General features: G+C 40.3%; 1 protein-coding gene across 1 annotated transcript in view; it reads left to right on the forward strand.

Annotated features, from left to right (window-relative positions):
- Window positions 1-11,446, forward strand: part of SNAP91 (synaptosome associated protein 91) — a 63,370-nt gene extending 51,924 nt beyond the window's left edge. The window contains exons 24-30 of the mRNA XM_036379313.2: window positions 1,202-1,351; window positions 2,695-2,725; window positions 3,912-4,023; window positions 7,013-7,096; window positions 7,166-7,270; window positions 8,678-8,778; window positions 10,014-11,446. Coding sequence (XP_036235206.1) covers window positions 1,202-1,351; window positions 2,695-2,725; window positions 3,912-4,023; window positions 7,013-7,096; window positions 7,166-7,270; window positions 8,678-8,770 — 575 coding nt within the window. The 3' untranslated portion in view covers window positions 8,771-8,778; window positions 10,014-11,446. The remainder of the gene's footprint in view (window positions 1-1,201; window positions 1,352-2,694; window positions 2,726-3,911; window positions 4,024-7,012; window positions 7,097-7,165; window positions 7,271-8,677; window positions 8,779-10,013) is intronic.
- Window positions 11,447-23,455: the final 12,009 nt, after the last annotated feature.

Genomic DNA, 23,455 nt, shown 5'->3' on the forward strand with positions numbered 1-23,455 from the left:
AGTACAGGCAATATCAGTGACCTCCTTTTTCTTTCTTACTGGAAGAACCTCAGGGTGGTGATAAGGCTGGTGTGTGCCCAAGAGCTCTCTGTACCCATTTTTTAATCTACCATGTCAGTAAAAGACAAACTAGTGTATACATCATCCTTGCATGTGCTTGATAGCATGAATCAGGAATTACACAAACAAGGAAAACTCTTCTTTGTAAATCAAGTATAGAGGCAAGTCATGTTGCCACTGCTTCTGATGATGCTCTGGAGCCTGCATGGCACCTTAGGGCACACACAACAGAAACTGCCCTAGAGTTCTTTGCCTGACTATAAGCTTAAACTTTTATCACTGCTATCATTTTGTTTGCATCTCTTCCATTCTATATTTTTCATGCTGGGTCCTTGCTACAAACTTAAAATTGGTGAGTTCTACAACTGTACAAGAAAAAAAGATGGAAATAATACTGCTGCTTGGTTATTTGGTTGCTTGCCACTGCACATGCTACCCCTCCCTGTTGACTTAACATTAGCATGTACCTGAAATACAGATCAGAAGATAGAACTCAGGCATAAGATGTACCAAGCAGTTTGACTTCAAGGGATCTAAAAAATGAACTTCTGAGTTAGATGACTAAGGAGAATAGCACTGTCTGTGTGGATGGTTCTGGTTCCTTCTGATCTCATAAGATGTTAGTAGGTTTTCCCGATTCCCTGCTGCTTGCAAGTGAATAGTAACATCTTGAGACTGCCAATCCTGTTGCTGTGAGATGTCAAGGTATAAGACTGCCTTTGCCACAGTAATTCTGACTGGTGTTTGCAGCAAGATGTTCATTTTAAAAACCTTTAAATGAATATCTCCTGACAAATGTGTGTGTATCTGACATCTCTGTAAGGATGGTTGTAAGAAAAATAGTGTCATGTGGAAGTGGTGCTGTATCTATGTAGATTCAATGCTCCAATTAAATCCCTTTTTTAGGCATGTCTTCTCATGTTAGTTTTCATTGGTATAGTTTTTTGAGGATTATTGTACATTCAGTGTCTAGTAAAATGACATGCATGCCCTTGTTGGCATTACTTTCAATGTCAAATGGTGTTTCGGTAAGACTTGTGGTGTGGTTGTCTGTGCTGTATTTGTTGAGCAACAGCAGAGTAGCAAGCAGTGCATTTTTGATCACAGCTGCTGTTCTAACTCACTTTCCTTTCACTTCCAGTGTTTGATGGCTTAGGTGATCTTCTTATGCCAACTATGGTTCCTTCTGGTCAGCCTGTAGCACCTACAGCCACAGCAACAGTCCCTGCTGCAGCAGCAAGCAAAGGCCTTGGGAGTGATCTTGATTCGTCTCTTGCAAACTTAGTAGGCAGTAAGTGACAAATTTTGGGTTTAAGTGGTGTGGCATGCATGTTGCTTTTCCATGGAGCAAATAATTGTCTATTTTAGCTTGCTTCAGTATCCTCCTGTTCTGCTGTGGAAAGTGGGGAAGCTATCAGCAGGAATAAGGCTTGGTTCAGATAGCTGATTCACTTAGTCTGGGTTTGTCCTTCTTGGAGCCCAGGATCTGAGTCAAATACTGGCATTTGTTTGGTAGGTGTGATTTGTAATATCTGATCATCCCAGCTACATTTCAGAGGCACATCAGACCCTTAATGGATGTGCCCCTCTGTAAAAAGTGGAAAGGTGAAAATTGTCCAAAGTGTCTGACAGCAGTTTAAGCAGCAAAGGAGGTGGACACAAATAGCTGACTTCATGTTTAATGAGAAAAAGAGTAGCAGTGGGGTGATGAGTGCACTCAAGAACAGGCCTTCTTTCAGGGGCAGAGAACTTACCAAACATGTTCTTAAAATGCTGAACTTAAATATGTACTTTCCTGTAGTAGGAAAAAGGGCTAGAGCCTTTGTAATTAGAGATCAGTAGCTGCAACCCCTGCAAAAAACCTAACAGAAACCCACCTAGGCTAAGGTGTAATCCTGCTGAAGTTGTATAAAATGAATACTCCCTTAGTACATGTAAACACACCACAACAAAGATGTAACTGATCTTATGATGCAGACATGGCTGTTAGGTGTGGAGGAAAATACTGTGCTTAGAAGTCAGCAAGACTCCAAATCCCTTCAAATGTCTTCTGCAAATCACCTGCTATATCAAAGTTTGGAGGAGAAAATCAAACAGCAAGTTATGAATTACAAGAGTTATAATGGTCCTGTGAGAAGAGTACTCTTTAAAATTTTACTTAAGGCTTCTTCCAAAGGGTAATTAAAGAAATTATTTGGAGTTTCCATGTGTGACCAAGCAGATAAAGCAGTGGAAAACTTATAGGCAATGTCCACCTTTAGTGTACGTAGAATACAGCTTTTTATTTCTGTATGTGTAATGAGGAAGAGAAACTAGTGTTACCATTCATGGTAAATAGTTTCGTGCTCTCAAATAACTTGACATTTTGTGGGCCTAAATATAGTTACTTTTATTTGCTGTTGAAGCAAAATTGACTTTCTCAAGTGCAAGACATGTGCAGGGTTTCTCAGATGTTTGTCCTGAAGACTAGGTAGATGTGGCCAGTCCTCTGATGCTATCTAAATGAAGACAGCCAGAACTTTTTTGCTCTTGATAGGCCCCAATGCAATGAAATGTAAGCTGTTGCTTTGACAGACTCCAATTTTCTAAACGTGTGGTTTCTTTTTTATTTCCTTTTTTCCTTACAATTTTCAGATCTTGGAATTTCTGGTACTACTTCTAAAAAGTAAGTTCAACTTTGCTTAAAGATAAAAGGAAGTTTTCTACTCTGGTGTAAAGCACTACCTCTATTTCAGTGTTTATTAAGTAGCAATGAATTGGTTATATGCTCTGACCTCCCAGTCCAGAAAAATTCTGAAGAAAGTATTCTATTCTGTACAGGTTCACTGAATAATTAAGGTTCAGCATTCCTGATATAGCTTATAAAACTACTGTCTTGAATCTGAGTGTTAGAAATATTTTTTCCTATAAATTACTGTTTTCATGTTGGATAGCTGATTTCCAAACAGCTTATAATGAACAAATAGTCCAGATAATATATATATTTTATAGCTCCTCTCAGTAATCTATGCTAATATGTAATAGTTGTGTTATATTTTTACAGATGTTGGATGTACTTGTTGTGTAGGCATTGAAATACTTCCAAAATAGAAAAGAGGTTAATTCCATGCAGTCATAACTTTCTTTTTGCAAAAAGAAATACTTACAACATTGCATTTATGTTTTCGTCTTCCTAATCTAACTGCTTGCTTGTGCCCTGAGCCTTCCTCTGTATGCAAGACTTCAAAATGTTTTGTGTCTCTGTGATAGGAGGGATGTGCACAAACATATCATGAGGTTTAGCCTCAAAATGTAGCTTCCTTCAATCTACTTTGTTCAAATGGTGTATTTTATTCTGGGTAGGGCAGCCTGTAACAAAACCTGTTTTTTCGACAGCCCTTTTATTCTATGAATGATTTGTTTCTCTTGTATCTATCAACTTTTTGCAGAACTGAATGCTTTCCTTCTTCAGCTGTCTGAGCAAGATTTCCAGCACTGAAATGGCCTTTCAAAGACATCTAGCAGGCAGCTCTCCTGCCTGGCCCCAGTAGAATAGGCAGTAGCAGTCCCTCTTCCTACTTTGCAAGGGTATATGTGATATGTTACCTTCAGTCAATACTAAGCAAAACTTCTCTTTAATTCTCACCACAAAGGCCATAACCATGTAACTGACTTCAGCGTAGAGTGTTCTGGTGTCTACTGCTAACAACCCTTGAAACTGAGTGTCACTAAAAGTAAATCTTTCTGTTAATAACTGCATACACCATAAGCTAATGTAGCTGCACGTCTAATGCTAATGTATGCTGCAACTGCTTTTCATTTTCACTGTGGAAGTGTTCAAATAATAGCCTGCCTCTCTCCCTCTCTGTTAGGGGAGACCTGCAGTGGAATGCTGGAGAGAAAAAGTTAACAGGAGGAGCGAACTGGCAGCCAAAAGTAGCACCTGCAACATGGTCAACTGGTGGTGTCCCAGGTGGTCCTTTGGTAGGTGGTTAATCCATAGACAGCACTGGTATTGGACTTCCAATATTTGATGAGGCTGTGCAGGCATACCTGCAGGGACTGCTCCGCTCTACTGAGGCTAAAGAGTTTGCTTCTGTGTAAATTATATGAGTATTTCAAGTCACATTTTTTAAGAACCCATTTACAGTGGGTATAAATAAACAATTGAGTAGTAAATGAAAAATACACTAGCTTGTGTATCAAGGTATTGCTCTACCTGTACGTTTAATACCTGTGGGCATTTCCAAGTGTGTGATTAGCCATGTAGATCTGGCCAGGATCAGGGCCAGGTCAAGTGCTCAAAATAAAATATTATTGATCCAAAGCTGATGTACTATAAGGAGAGAAAGTACGTAGGTTTTCCACAAGTTTTACTGGATGAAGTAGATCAAAAGACTACACAGTATTCATACTGATCAAGTACCTGATGTTAGATTAGGAGTAGGTAGCTTATTTAGCAGGGTAGAGCAGTTGGAAAAGGTAAGATTACCCTGTAAAAAGCATCAGAAGGCACTAATTTTGAGAGAAGAGGGTCAAATTGAGCTAAAAATCTAAACTTGGAACAAGAGCAACTTGATAATGAGTGAGCTACAAAAGTATTCTGAAGAGAAGTAATACCTCATCTCATCAACCTCATCAAATGTCTCACAAGGCTTAAAACAGCCTCCATTTGAACGAGGTTGGGTTGGCAAAGGAAAGAAAGAACTCTGAAAGGGGACCACGACCACTTCAGTTCCTTGCTGCCACAGTCAGGTGTTGACATGACTCTGAGCACGTTCCATAATGCTATGGAAGACACAAGAATTCTCTGTACCTCACTTATGTGTTAGTTGTAACATCAACTTTTTTTTTCTTGATAGAAAGGCTGGGCAATACTGTACAGTGTAAGTGAATTTTTTTTGACCTTTTACTGCACTTACTAAACATGAAGATACTAACAGCACTCACCTGCACTACAGTTACTACTGCTGGCTTTAAAACTAGCTAGAAGCTTCTAACACAGCTCCCCTTGGACTGTCTGTCCAACAGACAATTCTCAGCCAGTGATTTGAATATGGCAATAGTGATTAACCATTTCTGTGCTGTAAGCTTGAAAATTATCTCTTTACTGCTTTATTTGATGTGAACTACCTGATGACTTGTACTGCCTGAAATTTTGAGCTTCTGCAGCATCAGTCTGATCTTGTAGTGATTTTACCATCTGAGAAGTAATTGGTCTTTCTGGGAAGCTGGGTAGTTTTGGTACCATTTTATGAAACATTTGTGTTGTATATATTTCTTCAGAATCATGCACTTAGGTACTTTTTGAAACCAAAGAAACCCAGGTCTGCAGGCAAAATAAATGTGAATGAAAAAAATGAAGCTTTTATTTGTGTCACTGTTGAACCACTTAAGTTTTGGTCACTTCTTGCCTTCCTTGTGAGCTTTCAATTCCAGGATTAAAATCAGCAGAATTACATCAAACCCCATGCCCTCAAGTGACCTTGTGCTTAGAGGCAGGAGCAGATTCAGTTTGTATGGCCATTTTCTTGGCATCTGCCTGACTGGATGTTGAGCTACAATGTGTACTGTGTAAAAGCAGTCAGATCACTGCATCTGATGTCATTAACCTGTGTGGTTTAGTTTCTTGCTTTACATACCTGACTGTCCAGATCTTGGTTTTAGTTTGGAGACTCTGCTAGCACGGTATAATTTTTAACTGAAATGCTTCCCTGAAACTTTCAGACTAGAATAGAGTTCGAGTTCATAAATTCTTAGCCAGAAAATGTAGTAGTTTGGATAAATAAGTCTGGGACAGGTTATCTTGACTTGTCTCCAGCTTCTTAAAAAACTGGCATGTTTTAGTCTGGAAGCAAGGATCAACCAAAGGCACTAAAATGCAGCATTCACAGAAGTGGACTGTACAGTTCCAGCATATCTCCAGAGACACACTCTCCTTTGAACTGTAAGTGTGCTAGCTGCTCTCCACGTGTCGTAGGATGTTACTGACTCGAGGCGGGTGATAAAGATGTGGAGGCACAGGCACAACCATACAGCTCCTGTAACAGCCTGAGAAATGGTGCCAGTATGCTTAGGCCATACAAGAGCAATAATGAAATCCTACTGCCCTTTTTACATCCCTTCCTTGAATACTTTCTGCCTCTGCTCAGAGTTGTTCATAATTTGCGTTGTATATATCTGTGAAAAGGAAAGGTTTAGATGTCTTCAAGGCTATAAGGAGACACTGCATGGGAGTTACACAGAAGGCAGCCAAAAAGGATGATGCGTAGGCTGTGCTAAATAAGTGAGGTGGGGTGGCCTTTTTAAAGGTGCTCTTGTGCTGTATATCCAGTCAGACTACTCAACTAACAGTTCTCCCTGAATTGTAGTGGAAGATAACCTTTTGTTTTTGTCCTTTTATTATTTGAATGAAAATCGTACCAATATGAATGAAAATCATAGCAAGACAAACTAAACTGTCCTTAGTAATGGTTCTGATTGTGGTTTAAGTGTGTGAACTTATGCTTTAACTTCCATGAATCTTGGTGCATAATTATTTTTTCTTCACTGTAAACTAATTATAGCAGCTATTTCCTTTAGCTTTACAGTCTGCTTAAGCTTTTACTAAAATACACTGCTACAATAAGTGTCATAGTGTGTTAGCTGTTATGAAATTTGGGTGCTTTCTTACACTGTGAGAAGGAGAAGAAAACTGTGTTTTCTTGGGCCTATTTTGAGTTGTAGTCAGTAAATGGACTCTGTTCATGAAGAGAATGGAGTCTGTCACCATTGCTTTCTCATGAAGAAAGAAGCTGAGCATAAGGACTCATTCAGCTCTCTCATTCTTTGAAGCATTGTGGTTTTGAGGCTGCATATGTGCTGCATAACAGTCCTACTTTCCAGAACAGCTTTGAGAATGCTTGAGACTCTGTGTGGTTTCCAGATGGTTTCTGTTAGATTTTTGTGCTTTTTTGCCTTTTTTTTTTTTTAGGCGGGAGCTGTGCCTCCAGCAAGTGCTGTTCCTGCAGCAGCAGGTACTCCACCTGTCCCACAGCCAGGAGCAGCATTTGGGATGGTGAGTCTCTTTTGCTACACCTCTGTCCTTCCCTCACCCAGCCCCTGCTGACTCAGTGTTGGTTTGCAGCCCCCAGCAGGTGCAGGGGTGCCCATGATGCCCCAGCAGCCGGTGATGTACGGGCAGCCCATGATGAGGCCCCCGTTTGGAGCCGCCGCTGGCCCTGGTGTACAGGTGAGCATCACTGCTACACCAATGCTTTATTGCTCTCCATGTCTCTAGAAAGTAGCTCGTGTCTGTGCATTATGTCAGCTCAGCTCTAGCTCTGGGCCAAGGATCAGCTGCCTGCCTTGCAGCAAATCACATGAACCACCTGGAATTTTTTTGCAGTTGCCTTATATGAGACCAATGGAACAGGTTTGAAAAGTCTCCTACAGCTAACTGCATCCAAGATCTGGTTTTGGAGGATATTTGAATAAAGGTCCAAGTGGAACTCTCAGGCACTACTATTCTGTTCACAGCCTACCAAAATTTACTATAGCTACACTCAGCAGGTGATGCAGCATAAGCTGTAACACCTGTCCCAGGCTATTACTTCAAATAGAGTTTGGTTTGTAATACCACTGAAAAGAAAAAACCTTTCCAAAGGAGATGCAGGAAATTATTTAGCTGTAGTATTTTTCTTTTTGTGAGTTAGAAGTCCATCTTGCCTTTCAAGTAAGGAGGGAGATGGAAGTTAATTCTGCAGCTGTAAAATCTCATTGGTAACCCTGGAAACCAGGCTGCCCTTGTTTTGCAAATACTAAGCAATCAACATATAGCAAACCACCATTTTTATGTAGGGAACTACATTCCCAGTGAAGCTTGTCAAGGTTTTCTGTGTAAAAATAGAAAGAACTTGAAACTGCTGTAAGTAAGAATATACTTAGTCTTGCTTTTCCTTCCACTTTAAACTATCTCTGCACTTACCAAGAATACCATGATGGGACACAGAAATTTTTTTCTGAAAGAGTGCTCATCAAGGTGCCAGGGCTAGATATAAAATACCTCTTGTGCCCTAAGTTGAGGTAGGAATGGGGAGGAGTAAGGGGCAGAATGGGAGAATCATTCGACCACCATAATCAGAAGTTTTGCATGGAACTTCAAAACTGATGTTTTCTATTGAATGACCATTTTTATACCTGTCAAAGGTGAAACCCAGTATGATCTAGTCATATTTCCAGTTTGTTTTGGACTCTTATTTACATTACCAATGTCAAATAATTTGTACTTAACTGCTAGTAACAGGGAATTTCAGTACCCTGGAGGATGCACTCTGCTTGCTCTGAACTTGGTTTTTAACATCTAACAATTGTCTCTTCTGTGTGGGTTGAAGGTTCTAACACCTCCCTGTTTTACAGGGAGGGAGGGATCTCAAGCTATGCTAGTTAGAATCTGCAGTATTTATAGCCCTAGCCACTAAACCTGCCAAACATTGTTATGGAATCCAAACAATGCTTGAGCAAAACGGCTGGACTTCAGACAAATGAGAACGTTTTATGCTTGCAATGTGCTTGTGTGAGAACTGCCTGTGTCTATCTAACGCTTGTGTATTCTTGTCTGCTTTGTTTTTCTCCTGCCTTCCTGGCTGGCGTCTGTCAGCTTTCTCCAAGCCCAACTCCTGCTACTCAGAGCCCCAAGAAACCTCCAACAAAGGACCCATTAGCGGATCTTAACATCAAGGATTTCTTGTAAACGATAAGGTATTCTGTGGCTGCCTGCTCGAGCATGTCACTCTCTGGTACATGTCTGGCACACAGATGTTGTTTAGGTTGAATATGACAGATAAAATCGCAGCTGCAGAGCTAGAAACATGCACTGTATCGAAAACCAAATTCTCTGTCCACACTCTTAACTTTAGCCTGAAATCTTGACTCACAGATAAACTTTTTCTAACAGTTGCTTTTGGCAAAAAAAAAAAGTATCTTCAATGCATAACTTCCTTTTTTTTTCCTTGTTTCCATTCAGTCCAAGCATTCATGTTTGGGTATTTTCTTGAAGTTATTACTGAAACACATAGAGTGATAGCAGGGTACAAATTGTGGGGGGAGGGAAATGGTGCAGAAGAGGCTTTTTCCACTCTTGTGGGTGTTGAAACAGATTTGGTATCATAGGTGTGAAGGTGTCAAAAGGGGAAAAACTTAGATATTCTTGTCATCAAGGGGAAGTTGTTTGCAGCTCTTCACTGCTGCCAGCTAATGTTCTACCCTGCCATACAATTTTTCAAGGCACTGCTTTTCTGAATGGTAAGGCTCTGAGGTCTTGAGCAGTGCTGTGTAGAGCAACAATGGGGAGGAACAGAGGAGTAAATGCAAAGAAAAATGGAGGAGAGGCAAAAAACAGTACCTCCTGCTGCATAATGGAAGGAAATAAAGGCCAAAACATTATTCTGATGGTTCTGGAGGGCCTAAGTAGGAGTATAAAATTGAATTAATGCTTAAGCCAATTAAAAAATAATAATGCAGAAATAAGGTATGCATTTTATAATTAAGTCTAGAATAAGGTGAGGAGAGGACAATCATTACATAACTTTAAAGCCTTCTTCATGAGTCACTTTTCTTCCTTCCTAGAGCTTAATTCTAAAATTTGTTCTGAGCCCACTCTGCACTGGAGCTGGCAGCAGTGATTCAGGCTGCTCTTAGTAGGCATCTCCCAGTTCCACTTCACCCTTCTCCCAGTTCCAGCCCCAGAGAGGTGTACCTGGCACTTGGCAGAGACAGCCAGGAGTGGAGATACACCACTGCTGGGACTCACTGCCTTCAACTTGTATTTATAATAGAGAGATTCATAACTGGCTGTGGGAAGACTGCTGCTTCACTAGAATCTGATGGTAAATCCTTTGAGATGTGGAGAGATGAGCAGATTTCATGTTCTTTGTAGAACATGGTTTACTAACTCGTTATATCAGTTTTCATCTAATACTTTTCTATATTCACAGCTGCGTTTTTTCTGACTGGATGCTAAAAACGTGAGTTTGGAGACTACAAATGGATGCTCAGAGTTTCTCAGTGAGCCACCAGTACCAAACCCAGTGCTTACTCAGACTTTCTCTTCCTCCTGAAACGTGTAGCACAGCTGTGAAAGTGAACATTAGGAATGTGTACTACCTTAGCTGTTATCCCTACTCTCTCGAAATTTGTGTACTTGGGTTATTTGTGTTTTACAATTTAAACAATGGATGTATGTTTCTGATGCCTTCTAGTGCTTTTCTGAACCTATCCCACAGGGGCAGATTATGCAGCTGTTGTTTGGTGAGCCATTTGGAGCAATGTCTGTGGTTTTTGAAGGTTTCAATGTATATAACTTTTTGAGGACACCCAAAGTTCCCCTAGGACTCAATTTCTCCTTTATCTGTTACAAAACATAGTGTGATAATACCAGATAGTAAAGAAAATACTTACAAAATTGTGCAGAATACCTTTTTTTTTCCAGTCACAGGAATCTCAATTGTCGTGAAAAAAATGTTTTATTTTTGTGGCACTGTATATGTTAAAATAATTTAAAGTAATATAAAGGAAAACTTCCATAACAAATACTTTTTCAATGATTTACCAAGAATGAAAACCCATATCGGAAAAAATACCATATTTATTGCTGTTTTTATTTTTAAATCTATTTTAATTCTTTAAGTTTTTGCATTTATAATTGGCATATTTATCAGTTCTTGCTAAATGCACTGAAAATAAGTAAAGGGTCAGTTTCTCTCCATGTAGTTGGGAAAAAGCAACCCTAGTTGTGCTGGCAGTAAAGGATTTCAAATACGAGAGCACTTTTTGGTATATCTGTAGTCAAAACATTACAAGTGATGTTACTCATCTCTGTTCAGTTCTTCTGTACATCTCTTAATTTAGTGCTTACCTGTGTATGCCTTAGGATAGTGTTTTCTCATTGCCCCGAATGCGCTGTGAGTAGCTTTTGTATTATTGGTGATTAGATTTAATTCTGATCCGGAGATCCATGCCCTTTACTGTACATACTGTGTTCCTTTGATTTTTATTTGTTCTCATACTGTTTCTGCTGATGGCTTGGTGTAAGATCTTGACTCTTCAATGAGGTCACTGTTGATCAGTGTTACAAGTGGCTTGGCAGTTCTCTGTAAAAGCATATTGGGTTGGAAAGATATTCACCTAAAGTCTTTCAAATGAACTATTTAATCAATGTATGGTACCATTAAAAGTGGTTGTATCTGAATTTGCTGTGGGGATAACATACACTGTAATGGGAAAGTTCTATAAAAAGTTAATTTCAAAATGGCTTTTCTTTGTATTTCAGTTAAAAAAAAAATCCCAAACAAAAAAAAACCCCAAAAAACAAAAAACCCCAGTGCATGTGTGCCCTCTGAGATGCAATAAACACCTTGATCAAAGTAAATATCTTGTTGCCAGTTTCATACTCATTAAGATGTTGAGCACAATAATATAGTCTGAGAGGGTTTGGGTCCTGACACTGATTGGTGAGTCTCCTGCATATGGGAATGATTTTTATAGAATCATAGAATGATTTAAATTGGAAAAGACATCTAAGATCGTAGAGTCCAACTGTTAACCTAACACTGCCACCTCCTGCCCATCCATGTCCCTAAGTGCCACATTGACAGCTTTCTGCCCTCATTGCACCAATTTTGCTACCAATTAATTACCAAGTGTGTCCTAGAGGATTTTTTTAATAATTTCTTTTATGTATCTGAATAACCCCATCAATAATCTCATCTCTTTACCATTCCCAGCTGTTTTCAGCTGTGCCCAGTGTATGGCAACCATGGGTAGGAAAAGCTGGCTCAGGGACTGCCCCAGGACTGTAAAGGCCTTCCTTGGAAGGGTGTTGGGTGGAAGGGTGGGTGGGGGGCAGGGCTGCACTTGGGGGAGCCCAGAACCCTCTTGTCACAGTGCCATCACCTGGCACTGCAGGATTTGCAATGCCCCAGGGCAGGATAAAGGGGGCATTGATTTTATATCTCATCCTTATGATGAGCTCTCAGTTGCATCCCAAATTTCTGGATTAAAAATGGGTAAGGCTCAGCAAATCGCTGTGTTTCCTCACTATTAAGACCTGGACAAGGTCAGTAACTGCACCCCCAGAAAGGCTCACCGTGGTTTTTCCTACCCTGCCTGTGTGCTGTGTCTTGCCAAATGCAGAGAATGCTTGACTTCTTACCACTGTGTTGTGCATGTCTTCTCAAGGACAGCATTTTCAGAGAGGAATCATAATCAAACAAGTAAATATATTTAGACAAGCTCATTAGTGTCTTACTGAAATTGAGAGGATGAGCTGCTACTCACTGAATTGCAAATGAATGTTTACAACATCACATGTTTCAAGGGGCCAGACCTCAGGGTGAGGGTTTTCTCCTTGCCAGGTATGTGCTCCTACCAGAGAATAATTTGCTTTCTGCATTAACTTCATCCATGTCCACAGCCCTTGTCCTGATTCTGGTTCATTTTCTGTAGATGTCATGGCCAACAGCTCTGTGTGTGTGTGTGTGATTTGTTATTCTGTGAGTAAATAGAAGCCTGGACAAAAAGGAAGCTTGGGGGAAAAGCATGCACAAGTTTGTTCTCTGTGGGAAGTAAAACCAGTGTATTTCCCCAGATGCTGACTAAGGCTAAACAAGTGACTTGCTCTCCCTAGCACAAAGGAGTTATAAAATCTGGCTTGCAAGGCAGCCACGTGGTTGTCTCCTGGCCTGTAGACAAGAACATGTTCTTGTTATCATCTGAGTTTCCTCATCCAGGCACGAACGTGTCTGTGTCCTGCTATGACTAACCACTTTTCAATACAAGCTGTAGGGAAGAGTGGGTGGAAAGGAGTGCTCCCATCTGCAGAAAGAAGAAACTGTCTCCTTCCCCTGCATTTTTCATGAGAGGAGGACAGATTTCAGACAGCTGATATGTCCCTTATCCAAGTTCTTATTGACCTGTGTGCTGACTTCTTTGAAAGCTGGCACCTCTGGCCATGAGGCTTTTGTAGCTCCTCCTTAAGCTGTGAGTGCCTTGAGGAGTGGTAAACACCTGGAGAATCTGAACTCAGCCTATTGCAGAGGTTTGAAAAAAATCCAACTCATTCTGCAGAATGGATTTTTTTTTTTTTAATGTTTGGAGTTAGCATTGCCTCCACTCCTTTGTTCATTTGTTCATTAATTTTAATTTGCTTTATTTGAAAATTTTAGCTGTAAATATACTGTAGCTTGAGTTGATGGCTTCTGGATTGATGCTGGTGTTTCCACAGATGAAAGTTTGGATGGTGAGAACTAAACCTCTAAGTTGTCTTCTAAGATCCTGGGGACCACCTTAGCCTTTCAGGCTGGTTGCACAGTCAGGCTGCTGCCTGAACTTCCATTCTTAAGATTTAGTAAGGCAGCTGCAAAGGCTAGTGACTTGCCCTAAAAACAAGCAGGAAGGTCAAGAGCAAAAGCTGTTCTGGGGTGGGGGCAAAAGAGAGGGAAAGGAAGATTTGCTTCCGATTTGCTTTGATATGATGGGGTACTACTTACTGGGGGCAGACAGCACCTAGTTCATGAAATGTCTGGTGGCCACAGCTGACATTGTTTTGTCTTTGTGACATGAACATTTGCTCCTGCCCCTCCTTCCCCATCTCTCATCCCAGAATAAGAGCTGCATGCTCAGATAACTTACTCTGCATGGGGAAGGAAAAACATCCCAATAATTCTTAATGCCTAGGCAAGCCAAATGAAACTTGTCATGGTAGGAGTAGTGTCAGTGACATAAAGATAATACACTGAGTTATTGATTCAGACCTTCCAGGACCTGAAATATATCAGAAATGTTATTAAAATAGAAAATCTTTTTTCCATGTGTTATATACTGCTAGTGCTGTGAGCAGTGTGGGAAGTGGCAGACACTAGAATGGTAATGAAGGGTTGAAATAAGAATTTCAGAGATGGGACTACAGAAGGAGTGAGGCTATACATACTTAAAAGCAGACAGGACTGCTGTTTTTTCTGCTCCAGATCTTGGATTCTAAACTTCACCACCTCTTCCCTTCCCTTAATTACACTCTGCAAGTGATATGGGCAGCAGAATTCCAATGCTTGCTTCATTGCCCAAGACATCTCTGCATGCAATTAGAGGTGTAAGAATAGCCTTTGAGAGTTAGCAAAGGCAGGAGACCAGAACAGAACTGAAACAAGTGAAGAAAAATGTTTCTAGGTGTGCCATCCACTGCAAGGACTAAAGAGAGCAAACCTGTAGTCTGATGGTGTTGGAGAACCTGTAGAAGGGTTGGTGAATGCCCACTCTGCAGAGCACTGTAAAGCACCTGCGTTAAAATGCTCATGGTAGAAACATGGCCAAGTTTGAGCCATATTTTCAAAATATAGTTTATTATGATGGAAGAGTGTGGCAGCAGCTCTCTGGCCACAGAGAGAAACAGACAACTTTCCCAGGCATTATTCTGGGAAAGACTGTGAGAAGATCAGAGAAAAGAGTGAGAAACAATTCTTAACTTGCTGCACCTGGTATTGTGAACATGTGGAATGTGTTATGGAGATTTGTTTACCAAAGGGTGGTTTCTTAATTAGCCAGTGGTGAGGGTGTTTTGATTGGATGACCAATTAGGTCCACCTATAGCAAACTAGGGTATAAAAGTATGGATTTCTTAATAAAAATGATCAGCCTTCTGTAAATGTCTTGAGAGTCTATGTCAATTATTACCTGGTTGTGGCCCATTGTGATGACAGAAGTGATTTCTCCATTTACCTCAATATAATAAAATTATAAAGTAACCATCCTTTTAAGAGGTCTGTTGGAAGCAGAGATTTCCTACCACTAAGTGCACTAATGAAGGCATATCCTGCACAATCTGAGCCAATCTTTCAGAGTTAAACTGGTAGTTGGAGACAGGTAAGTTGTTTTCTGGGAAAGTACAGGGACTGGTAGGATCTGGTGACATAGGGTAGGATCCTCCCCTGCCCTCCCAAGAACGTCACCCTGCCATAGTCCTTGTCTGTACTTTTGCCTTGCTAAGTCTGGAAAGAGGCTGACTGTGTGGGAGAGGGGATAGTATTGCATTAAGGAGGGGAAGGAGAAGATGGATGCACTAGGGAATGCTGTGGGGGATTAATGGTGCGTTCTTGCTCTTGGGGCTGCAGGCTGTCTGTGATTAAGGAAGGGGGTGGGCACTGAAGTATTGTGGGTACAGTGTGACCCCCAGGGAGGGGGCAGCTCTGTGCCCTCAGCCTTGTAAGCTGCTGCAGGCCTGCAGTGTGGGTGTTAAATGTCAGCAAAAAGATTTTGTGTGCAAGAACAATATATAGCTGCAAGCAGACACCAAGCTTTAAAAGACAACTTTCATACTCTGCGTGTGTTAGCATATAAATAAAAAGGATTTTTTAAAATGCTACTGAGATGCAAGTGTAGGACAGGTTAAATTCTGAAGTTAATTTTAAGATTATGCCTTATGTGTCTATGATGTGTCTGTAATTACACCCTGTTAGTCTGAGTTGATCAGTCAAGGGGGTTTTTAGTGATTCTTCCTTTCTGTAGTAATCCCACACTTTCTCCAGCCAACTAAAAGAGCAGGATTGAATTTGTTTTGAAAAACATCAAGACAGAAAATTGAAAAATTCTCTTTGAAACATGGAAAAACTAAGTTTTTAACAAAGGAAGAAGGAGGAGGGGGGCAATAGTAACACTGAGACCAATATACTGCATAAATAAGGTTGCCTTACTTTTCAAATTCTGGCTTAGGTAATAGAGCATCTTTGAATTTGCACAAAGTTCACGGCCACTTTGAGATTTTAGTTTAGGATCTGTTTCTGTGGACATGCCTTTGGGAGATGGAGCACATCTTCCTCTTTGTGCTTGAAAAGAGAGGTTTCCAGCAGTGTATGGAAATCCTCACTTCCCAGCTCACCTCCAGCCCATCATGACAGCACCTTTCTATCATCCCTGCTGCTCAGAGGTGAGCAGACACACTGAGCTTTCCCAGCTCTGTGTTTTGTGGCACATGAACTGTCCTGATTTTGAATATAAAAAATATATATTTATTTAAATATTCAAAGAAATATAGATAGTTAAATACATTTAAGATTGCAGGTAGCTGGTGACTTTCCTTGCTGCCTGGGTCCCAAGTATTGCAGATCTCTTTGTGAAAGTTTGCACTGTTGCGCCTGAATTATTTTCCCATCACTCTCATTTCAGAAATGGTCTTGATGGAAATCCAGCTGCTTGCCTCTTTTTGTTTTCTTCAAGATTTGAGTGTGTAGAATTTGCCTAAAGAACCTCTGGCTCCAAGGCAAATTGTACTGGAAATGTGCTTCTCTCTCAGAACATTTGACTGCCTGTGATCCCTGCAGGATGGCTGAAATGTTTTGCTCTCTAAGGCATGATCGAGGCCCAGGCAGGGAGCAAGGCAGCATCAACACACTCAACCTAATTTTGAATTGACACAAAAGTTCCATCAATTCCACTTGTATACACATCACCCAGCAGTGCATCTGGGCTCGTGCATGGACAGTTTTTAAGCATCTTCTTAAACTTATGTGAAATTATGTGAGGCTACTTATTTGGATAATTTTTTTTTCTCTTTTGAACTTTATATTTTAATATCCAAAATATGCAGATGAAAACATCTTGTTACCATGGTCCTTGTACAGACAAGAGAGTTGATTCCCATTGATTAACAGAGACCATACATAAAATACTGTTTTTTTTCAAAGTAACATACAAAGATTACATAGTGACAGTAAACAGATTTTTCTATTTAAATGCTCAGCTATTTTTTAGGATTGTAAGTAGCAATTGTAAACCTAATGTGTGTGTATGTATAATTTGCTAATGCTCTGCACACTCTTTAGTCTGACATACCAAGAAAACCTATTTCTCATGAGCAACTCTTTAACCATGTTGCTGGAGGACATGTAATACTTGTGTCCATGTATACTTAAGCCTACCTGGTTTCTCCAGTATTTTCAGTTATCCCAAAAACGTGCACCTTGTGGTTCCTAAGTGTAGAGTTGTTTTCTGTTCTAAAACATATCTTGACAGATTACATTCTTGATGATTACTAAGATGCAATATTATGTCTTGATAGATATGTCTTGCACATATATATTCAGTGAAGAAAAATGTAATTTTTAGAAGGGTTACACTGTTCTGTCCACCCAAATTATAGTACTTTGTGTCTAGGATTGATTTCCCTGAAATTTTAGAATCCTGGAAATTATTTATTGCAATAAAGTGGCTTATGTATCTGTTAAAATATTTTCTTTAGACATTTGGTTTCATGACTGATCATCAAGATTGACTCTAATCCTACTATGTCATTTAGCCTGGCTTGTGGATTTTTCAGACAGCTTTTTTTTTTTTTTTTTTCCCCAAACAGATGTTGAAGGCTGGATCTGGGTGGGTTGCTTCTTTTAACAGGTTTTAGAAATACCTCCAAGAATTTGCAAACATATTACTAACAACCTCCATGTCTCTTTAGATGAGGAGTGTGTGCTGAGAAATGGGCAAACCAGCTACATTCCATTCAACTGCATATTTTAGAGAAACAGAGGACTGCAAAAGAATTGCAAGCTGTGGAAGCAGTAACCTAAGCCAGGCTGTATCCCATGAGCTGCTTCAGTCATTAGCATGGAAAATAATCTCAAACCAGCAATGCTGCCTTTGCTGTACCTTTACCCCTTTGAGGCTAACATAGGAATTGTCCTAATTCACATTTTACCCATTTAACTTTAGTAACCACTCCAGTATTGCAAGTGGTTGCTCTGGAAATCTTAAAATGAAATAGCTGGTCTCATGTATGGATTATAACCCAGTTCAGCAGTTTGCATGAAGAGCCTGTCATGGATGTGCCTCTGTCATGTAATGACCTTTAAAATAGCTGGCAGGCTTTGAGAATATTTTTTTCTAGTAGCAGAGTTCTGCATGCCAGCCACACTTTTCCATTCGAAACCAAACCTACAGTGGCTGGAAACTTGAACTGGTAAATCCAGTATTTTGATAGATCTGTCAGAGATGGAGGAGAGATGCAACTGAAATGAAATCATTTTTCTCTAGCCGAACTAAAGACCTAAGCTGATCCAATCTGTGCTTTCCTGGGACAGGCTTTCATGCGAAATACAATATTTTTCTCTTAGCCAAAGCATTTTATTGCCAATATAAAAGATCACCATAACTATGCATACTGTTTCATTTAAAATTTGGCTTTCTGCTACAGATAAACAAGATCAACACAGAAATGGTCTTTCTGCATTCTACTGCAAAGGCAATGCAGTCAGAGCACATGAAAGTTCCACTTTAAGACTGCTAGGCAGGGTGAGAAGATAGAAATCTCATTTATCTACTCTAGTTCCCTGCTCTAAAACCAAAGCTGAATAATGCAAAGCAGGTTTTTCCTAGAAGACCTCCATCATTCCACAGCCTTTCCAAACACTACTGAAGAACATCATCCCTTCACCCTGAAAGAGTTGCTGGGGTTTTTTTGGTGTATTACCTGACCATTCCTTGCTGCACCTTGAACTGTTACTTCTTCTGTGCACAGGGATACCCTCTTTGCTCTTTGCAGTAGCAGTGATGGTATTTGGACAGTTATCATGGTCATGCTTTTGGTTTATGCCCTTTGTCTTCAAACTTCCCTTGCCAATCAAGTTTTCTAGATATCAGTCTTGGTATTCTCTGCACTCTGCTGATCTAGTAGCACCTGTGCCTTCCCTGGCAGCATTGCACTGTTGGGCAGCCTGTGCTCTTAGAGAGCTTCCTGAAGAACTGTAGTTTAAGCAATTGCCCTTCAGGATACCTTGGTTCATAGTGTGTAGTCATTTTGGAAAAAAAAAATAAAAAGAGAAAAGAATAATAGAAATAAGAATTCTAAAAGTAAATAATTTTAAAAAGCTTTAAAAGCGAGAAATTTGGCTGTTTAAATAATATCAGTATAGAGCATTACTGTTGGACTCTTTGTGACATTAATGAGACTCGGTGCACTGCTAAATCTTTATCAAATAAGAAAAATTTGGAAGGAAGAGAGAATCTCTCTGAATGTCTCTCCACATCCTGCTTTTCATGTGTTTGTATTCCTTGTGCATCAGCAACTGTCCTGGGAGAATTCAGCACACTGCCAAGATGGCAGAGCAGAGGGGCTCTGGAGGAGATGGGACTATGCATCCTCCTCAGACCCTCAGCTGCAGGATCTCAAACTCTGTTTCTCCTGCATGTGGCCTGCTCATGCACCTGGCAGGAGAGACAGAAACAAGAAGCAGCTGCAGGTCTCTGGAGGGTGATGGGAGAGGTGAGGGAAGAGGCAGGACACAGCATGTTCAGATGCCTCTCAGATAAGGATGGTGGTAACATTAACAGGTTGAGAGCACAGCTTTCTTTTCCTTGCTAGTTGCACTCATTCATGACACATGTGTATGTGACAAAGGTAGCAGGGGAATGAAACCTATGCAAGGAAAAGAACCATCCTCACCAAACCCAAGCTATTTCAAACCACCACAGGTGTGAATATGGAAGGGACAATAGTGAGAGGCAGGACACAGGTTTGAACTGCTCTGCTCTCATGGAAAGTTTTGTGGGTATTAATGGTCATAATATCTGGATTGGGTTTTGTTTGTTTGTTTGTTTTTCAAAAAACCAGTCTCATCAGTAGGTTAATTATCATCATCATCTCCACTGCCTTTGAGTTGCTCCAGGGCATGTAACACTATCTGTTGAAATCCTAATTCTGTAACTGATGGAGCTGCCTAAAAAGCCCTCTGCTAAGAGATGACGTTGGAATCTCACTAAAATAAAAACAATACAAAACAAAGCAAAACATTTTTTTTTAATGCACATAGCCAATAGGTAGTAGGAAAAAGTCTTGTAAAATCTTTTTAAGAATGTCTGTTAATTTAGTTTGTGGCTTTGGGGTTTTTTGCATTTTTTGCCATTATTTTAGCAATTATCTGCTGCATAGGTAACTTTTTTTCCCACCAGTCTTGTACTTCTGAGCTCTATCTTTATCATGTGTCACAGACATCTTTTATGAAAAATCCTTTCCTTAGGATTTTTCCTCCTGAGAAGCTGAGAAATCTCAGGAACAAAATGTAAACATTGAGTATCTGCTGCTGTGGAATGCAACAGGTGGATCTGTGATTGGCCTGTGTTGGTTGTTTCTAATTAATGGCCAATCACAGCCCAGCTGGCTTGGACAGAGAGTCCAAGCCACAAACTTTGTTATCATTCCTTCTTATTCTATTCTTAGCTAGCCTTCTGAGGAAATACTTTCTTCTATTCTTTTAGTATAGTTTTAATGCAATATATATCATAAAATAATAAATCAAGCCTTCTGAAACACGGAGTCAAATCCTCGTCTCTTCCCTCAATCTGAGACCCCTGTGAACACCATCACAACCATGTTTCTACCAGGAGCTGGTTCCACAGTAATGTTGCCAGACAAGCCTAAAAATACACAAAAATTTTGCTTTCAAATTAGGAAGAGGGACTTGGCTTCTGGATCTAGAAATGTGACTTCTTATGTGCTTAAAAATACTTACCTGGAAGTCTAGCCTTTTCTTAAAAAAAAGAAAATTACATTGTGGCCTTGAAAAGTAGGTGGCTGCACCCCTCTGTCCCAGGACTGTGTAATTTTGGCTGTGGATGTGGGCTCTGACAGCTGTGGCAAGAGAGGAGCACATGAGGGCCAGCATGGGTTGGCAAGCAGGCTGTGCTTACAGCCCTGGCTCCTCCTTGAGTATGAAAGAAAGGGCTGTCATAGGGATATAATGAAGCATGGCATGTCCTGAGTTCTTTCCAATACTTACAGTGCTTTTAATTTGTGCTGTTTGATTGCTGAGGAGAAGGGAGGGAAGGCGGGTGCATTGTACGTACTGGAGTATGAAGATTCTGCCCTTTCTGTAGAGCTGTGATGTTCTCCTTCACAAATGGTACATAAAGAAATGCTGCAAGACCTTTCTGGAACATCTACAACTGCCCTTTTCCGGGCTTTGCCCTTGGATTAGCTCTAGGAGGCTGTGCTGCTGCAACAAGACATTACCTTAACAGTGGGCTCAAATAACTGGTGTAATAAACCTCACCCACAGCCAGCTACCAACCAACTGTCTGCCAAATTTCTGCAGGTGTTGAGCACGTGTGGATCCCACACAGGCAGATCTCCCTCTCAGGGATCATTTGCTTTTTGTTTGAAACTGTCATTACAGTTGATCTTGTGATAGGAGCCATTTGCAGCCCAGTTAGTATAACTTGATTAATAGCATCAAATCATTGCTATTTTTGCAGTCATTTAAACCAGTGAAATATAATCTGTTTCCTCTGGAGAGCAGGATGTGCCTAGGAGATAAAACCCTGGGCTTGCTGCTGTGGTCCAGAGCCAGTGGCTTCTCCCTCCATCAGCATCTGTGGCAGGGGGAGCTGTCAGGGCTTCCCAGAGTTGTTTTGTAAGGATGTCACAAGATTGTTCCTTCAGCTGGCAGCCTGTGTTTATGTCGACTCAAAGCTTACAAAAGCATTTCCCAAGGCCAGCTCCAGATTTGATGTGCTGTCTTAGAGCTGTGAACACTAGTTTGCTTTCAGTGATTTTGTCTTTCATTCTCTGTTTACAGCTGTTACCTTAATAGCAACTTGAAGTGGCTGTTCTTAAACAGCAACCCAAGCTCCTTGTTATACAGCAATGCTTGGGCATTATTTAATTTAATTCCAGGTGTTTGGTGCTAGAGTAGAAAATTAGGTGAAAAATCCAAAATGGGCACAGTTAAAACAATTTAAAGTGGAATTCTCTCTCACTTAGAAAGAATCCAAGTTAGGCAGGAAAGAATGAAATGAAGTTGGAAACTGATATGAAATAATGAAATACAATTAGTAGCAGCTGTTTTTGTGGGGTTTTTTAAGTTTTTGAACACTGTTTTCTCACAGAGGCCTGATTTTATCTAGTGTGAACTGGTAAGGAAAAATCAGTTTCAAGAAGTGAAGGACTCGAGCACCTCAGTTGAATGAGCAGCATTATTGGATCACAGATCACTGTTTTACCAGGTTAATTGGCAAGCAAGGAAGTAAATTGAGCAGTAAATTGAACACTGACAAAGCTACTTTCCCTTTTGAGTATTGACTTCCTTTTTATTTCTTTCAGAAAAATAAATGTATGGGTCACAAATGGCTAGTGTATAATGTTCTACAAGTAAATATATACACTATGTGATGGGTCAAATTTCCCTTCAAGACTAAGCATTGTAAATGAGAGGAGAATGTGATGCAGCATTTGTTTTGCAAGAGCTTACTGTTTCAACTCACTGTTATTAAAAATGGCTTCACACATCCTCCATGTAGATGCAAAGCAAAATGTATAAAACCTAAAATATCAGTGGGCACACCCTTGGAAGGCTCTGTTCACATCCACTGTTTATGAAGGCCAGGTCTGAGCCCAAACTCACAATAAGCAGTGAGAGTTTGGTAGTACAGTAGGTCCCTGTTGCTGAGGGGTGGTGGTGGGATGGACAACCAGCAGGTGGATTTTCTTTCACCATGTAACTCACCACAGCTCTGGAATGCATCCATGTCCTGCACAGACATGTGCAGAAAAACCCATATACCACATGTAGCTATAAAGCCTCCATTGCCTTATTGCCTTTATGCATAAACTTTTTTCCCAAATATTCAACTGGTACTTTTCTTAGAGGTGACTTTTGTCCCCTCTTTGTATTACTGGTAATTCCCTTTGGGGTAGTTTAGCATTCTTTTTAGTGTGTGTGTTTTGGGGAGGGGAAGCCCCTGCTGGTGTTCAAGACCATGTTGTATCCCCACTACCATTGGTTCATTCCTGTACAGAGCCAAAAATATTTAACTGATGAATCATTCAAGAAAACACAAAAGAATTGTAAACACAAAAACCAGTGTTACCTTTGAAAAGGAAAGAACAGAAATCACATTTTCTCCCATTCAGTAAGGCACTGAGTTTTTCACTGCTGTTCATGGGCTTCACCTTTGCCTTCTCTTGTCCTCTTCTTCTCTCTGCTTCAAAATGTCCACAGAGAGATACAGCCACAAAGGCTCCACTGCTGTGTGCTGTCTCCTGGCTGCTTGCATCCTTGATAAAGCAAAGCTTTAAATAGCATTTTATCCATAAATTTGGAAATTAAACTGGAGCAGAGGGGTGGGAGAATGCTGCAACTGCAGCCAAAGGGTGGCTGAGTAATTTGTCTGAAAACCAGCCCAATATGGTTTCATCCAAATTTTTCAAACTCTTTCACATGAAAAAGAAGTAGAGCCATAGCAACTGCAAATGTATGGTGTGTACAGAATTACCAAGAGGCACAAGTAAATATTTATGTGGCTTTTCCAGTATATCTGATTTCTTTTCTTAGCAATAACAAGTGAAGGATTAGCCATTATCAAGATCTAAAGACATATTTTAAGCAGAAGGAATGAATGA

This window comes from Molothrus ater, chromosome 3 (genome assembly GCF_012460135.2).
Source record: "Molothrus ater isolate BHLD 08-10-18 breed brown headed cowbird chromosome 3, BPBGC_Mater_1.1, whole genome shotgun sequence".
Classification (NCBI taxonomy): Eukaryota; Metazoa; Chordata; class Aves; order Passeriformes; family Icteridae; genus Molothrus; species Molothrus ater.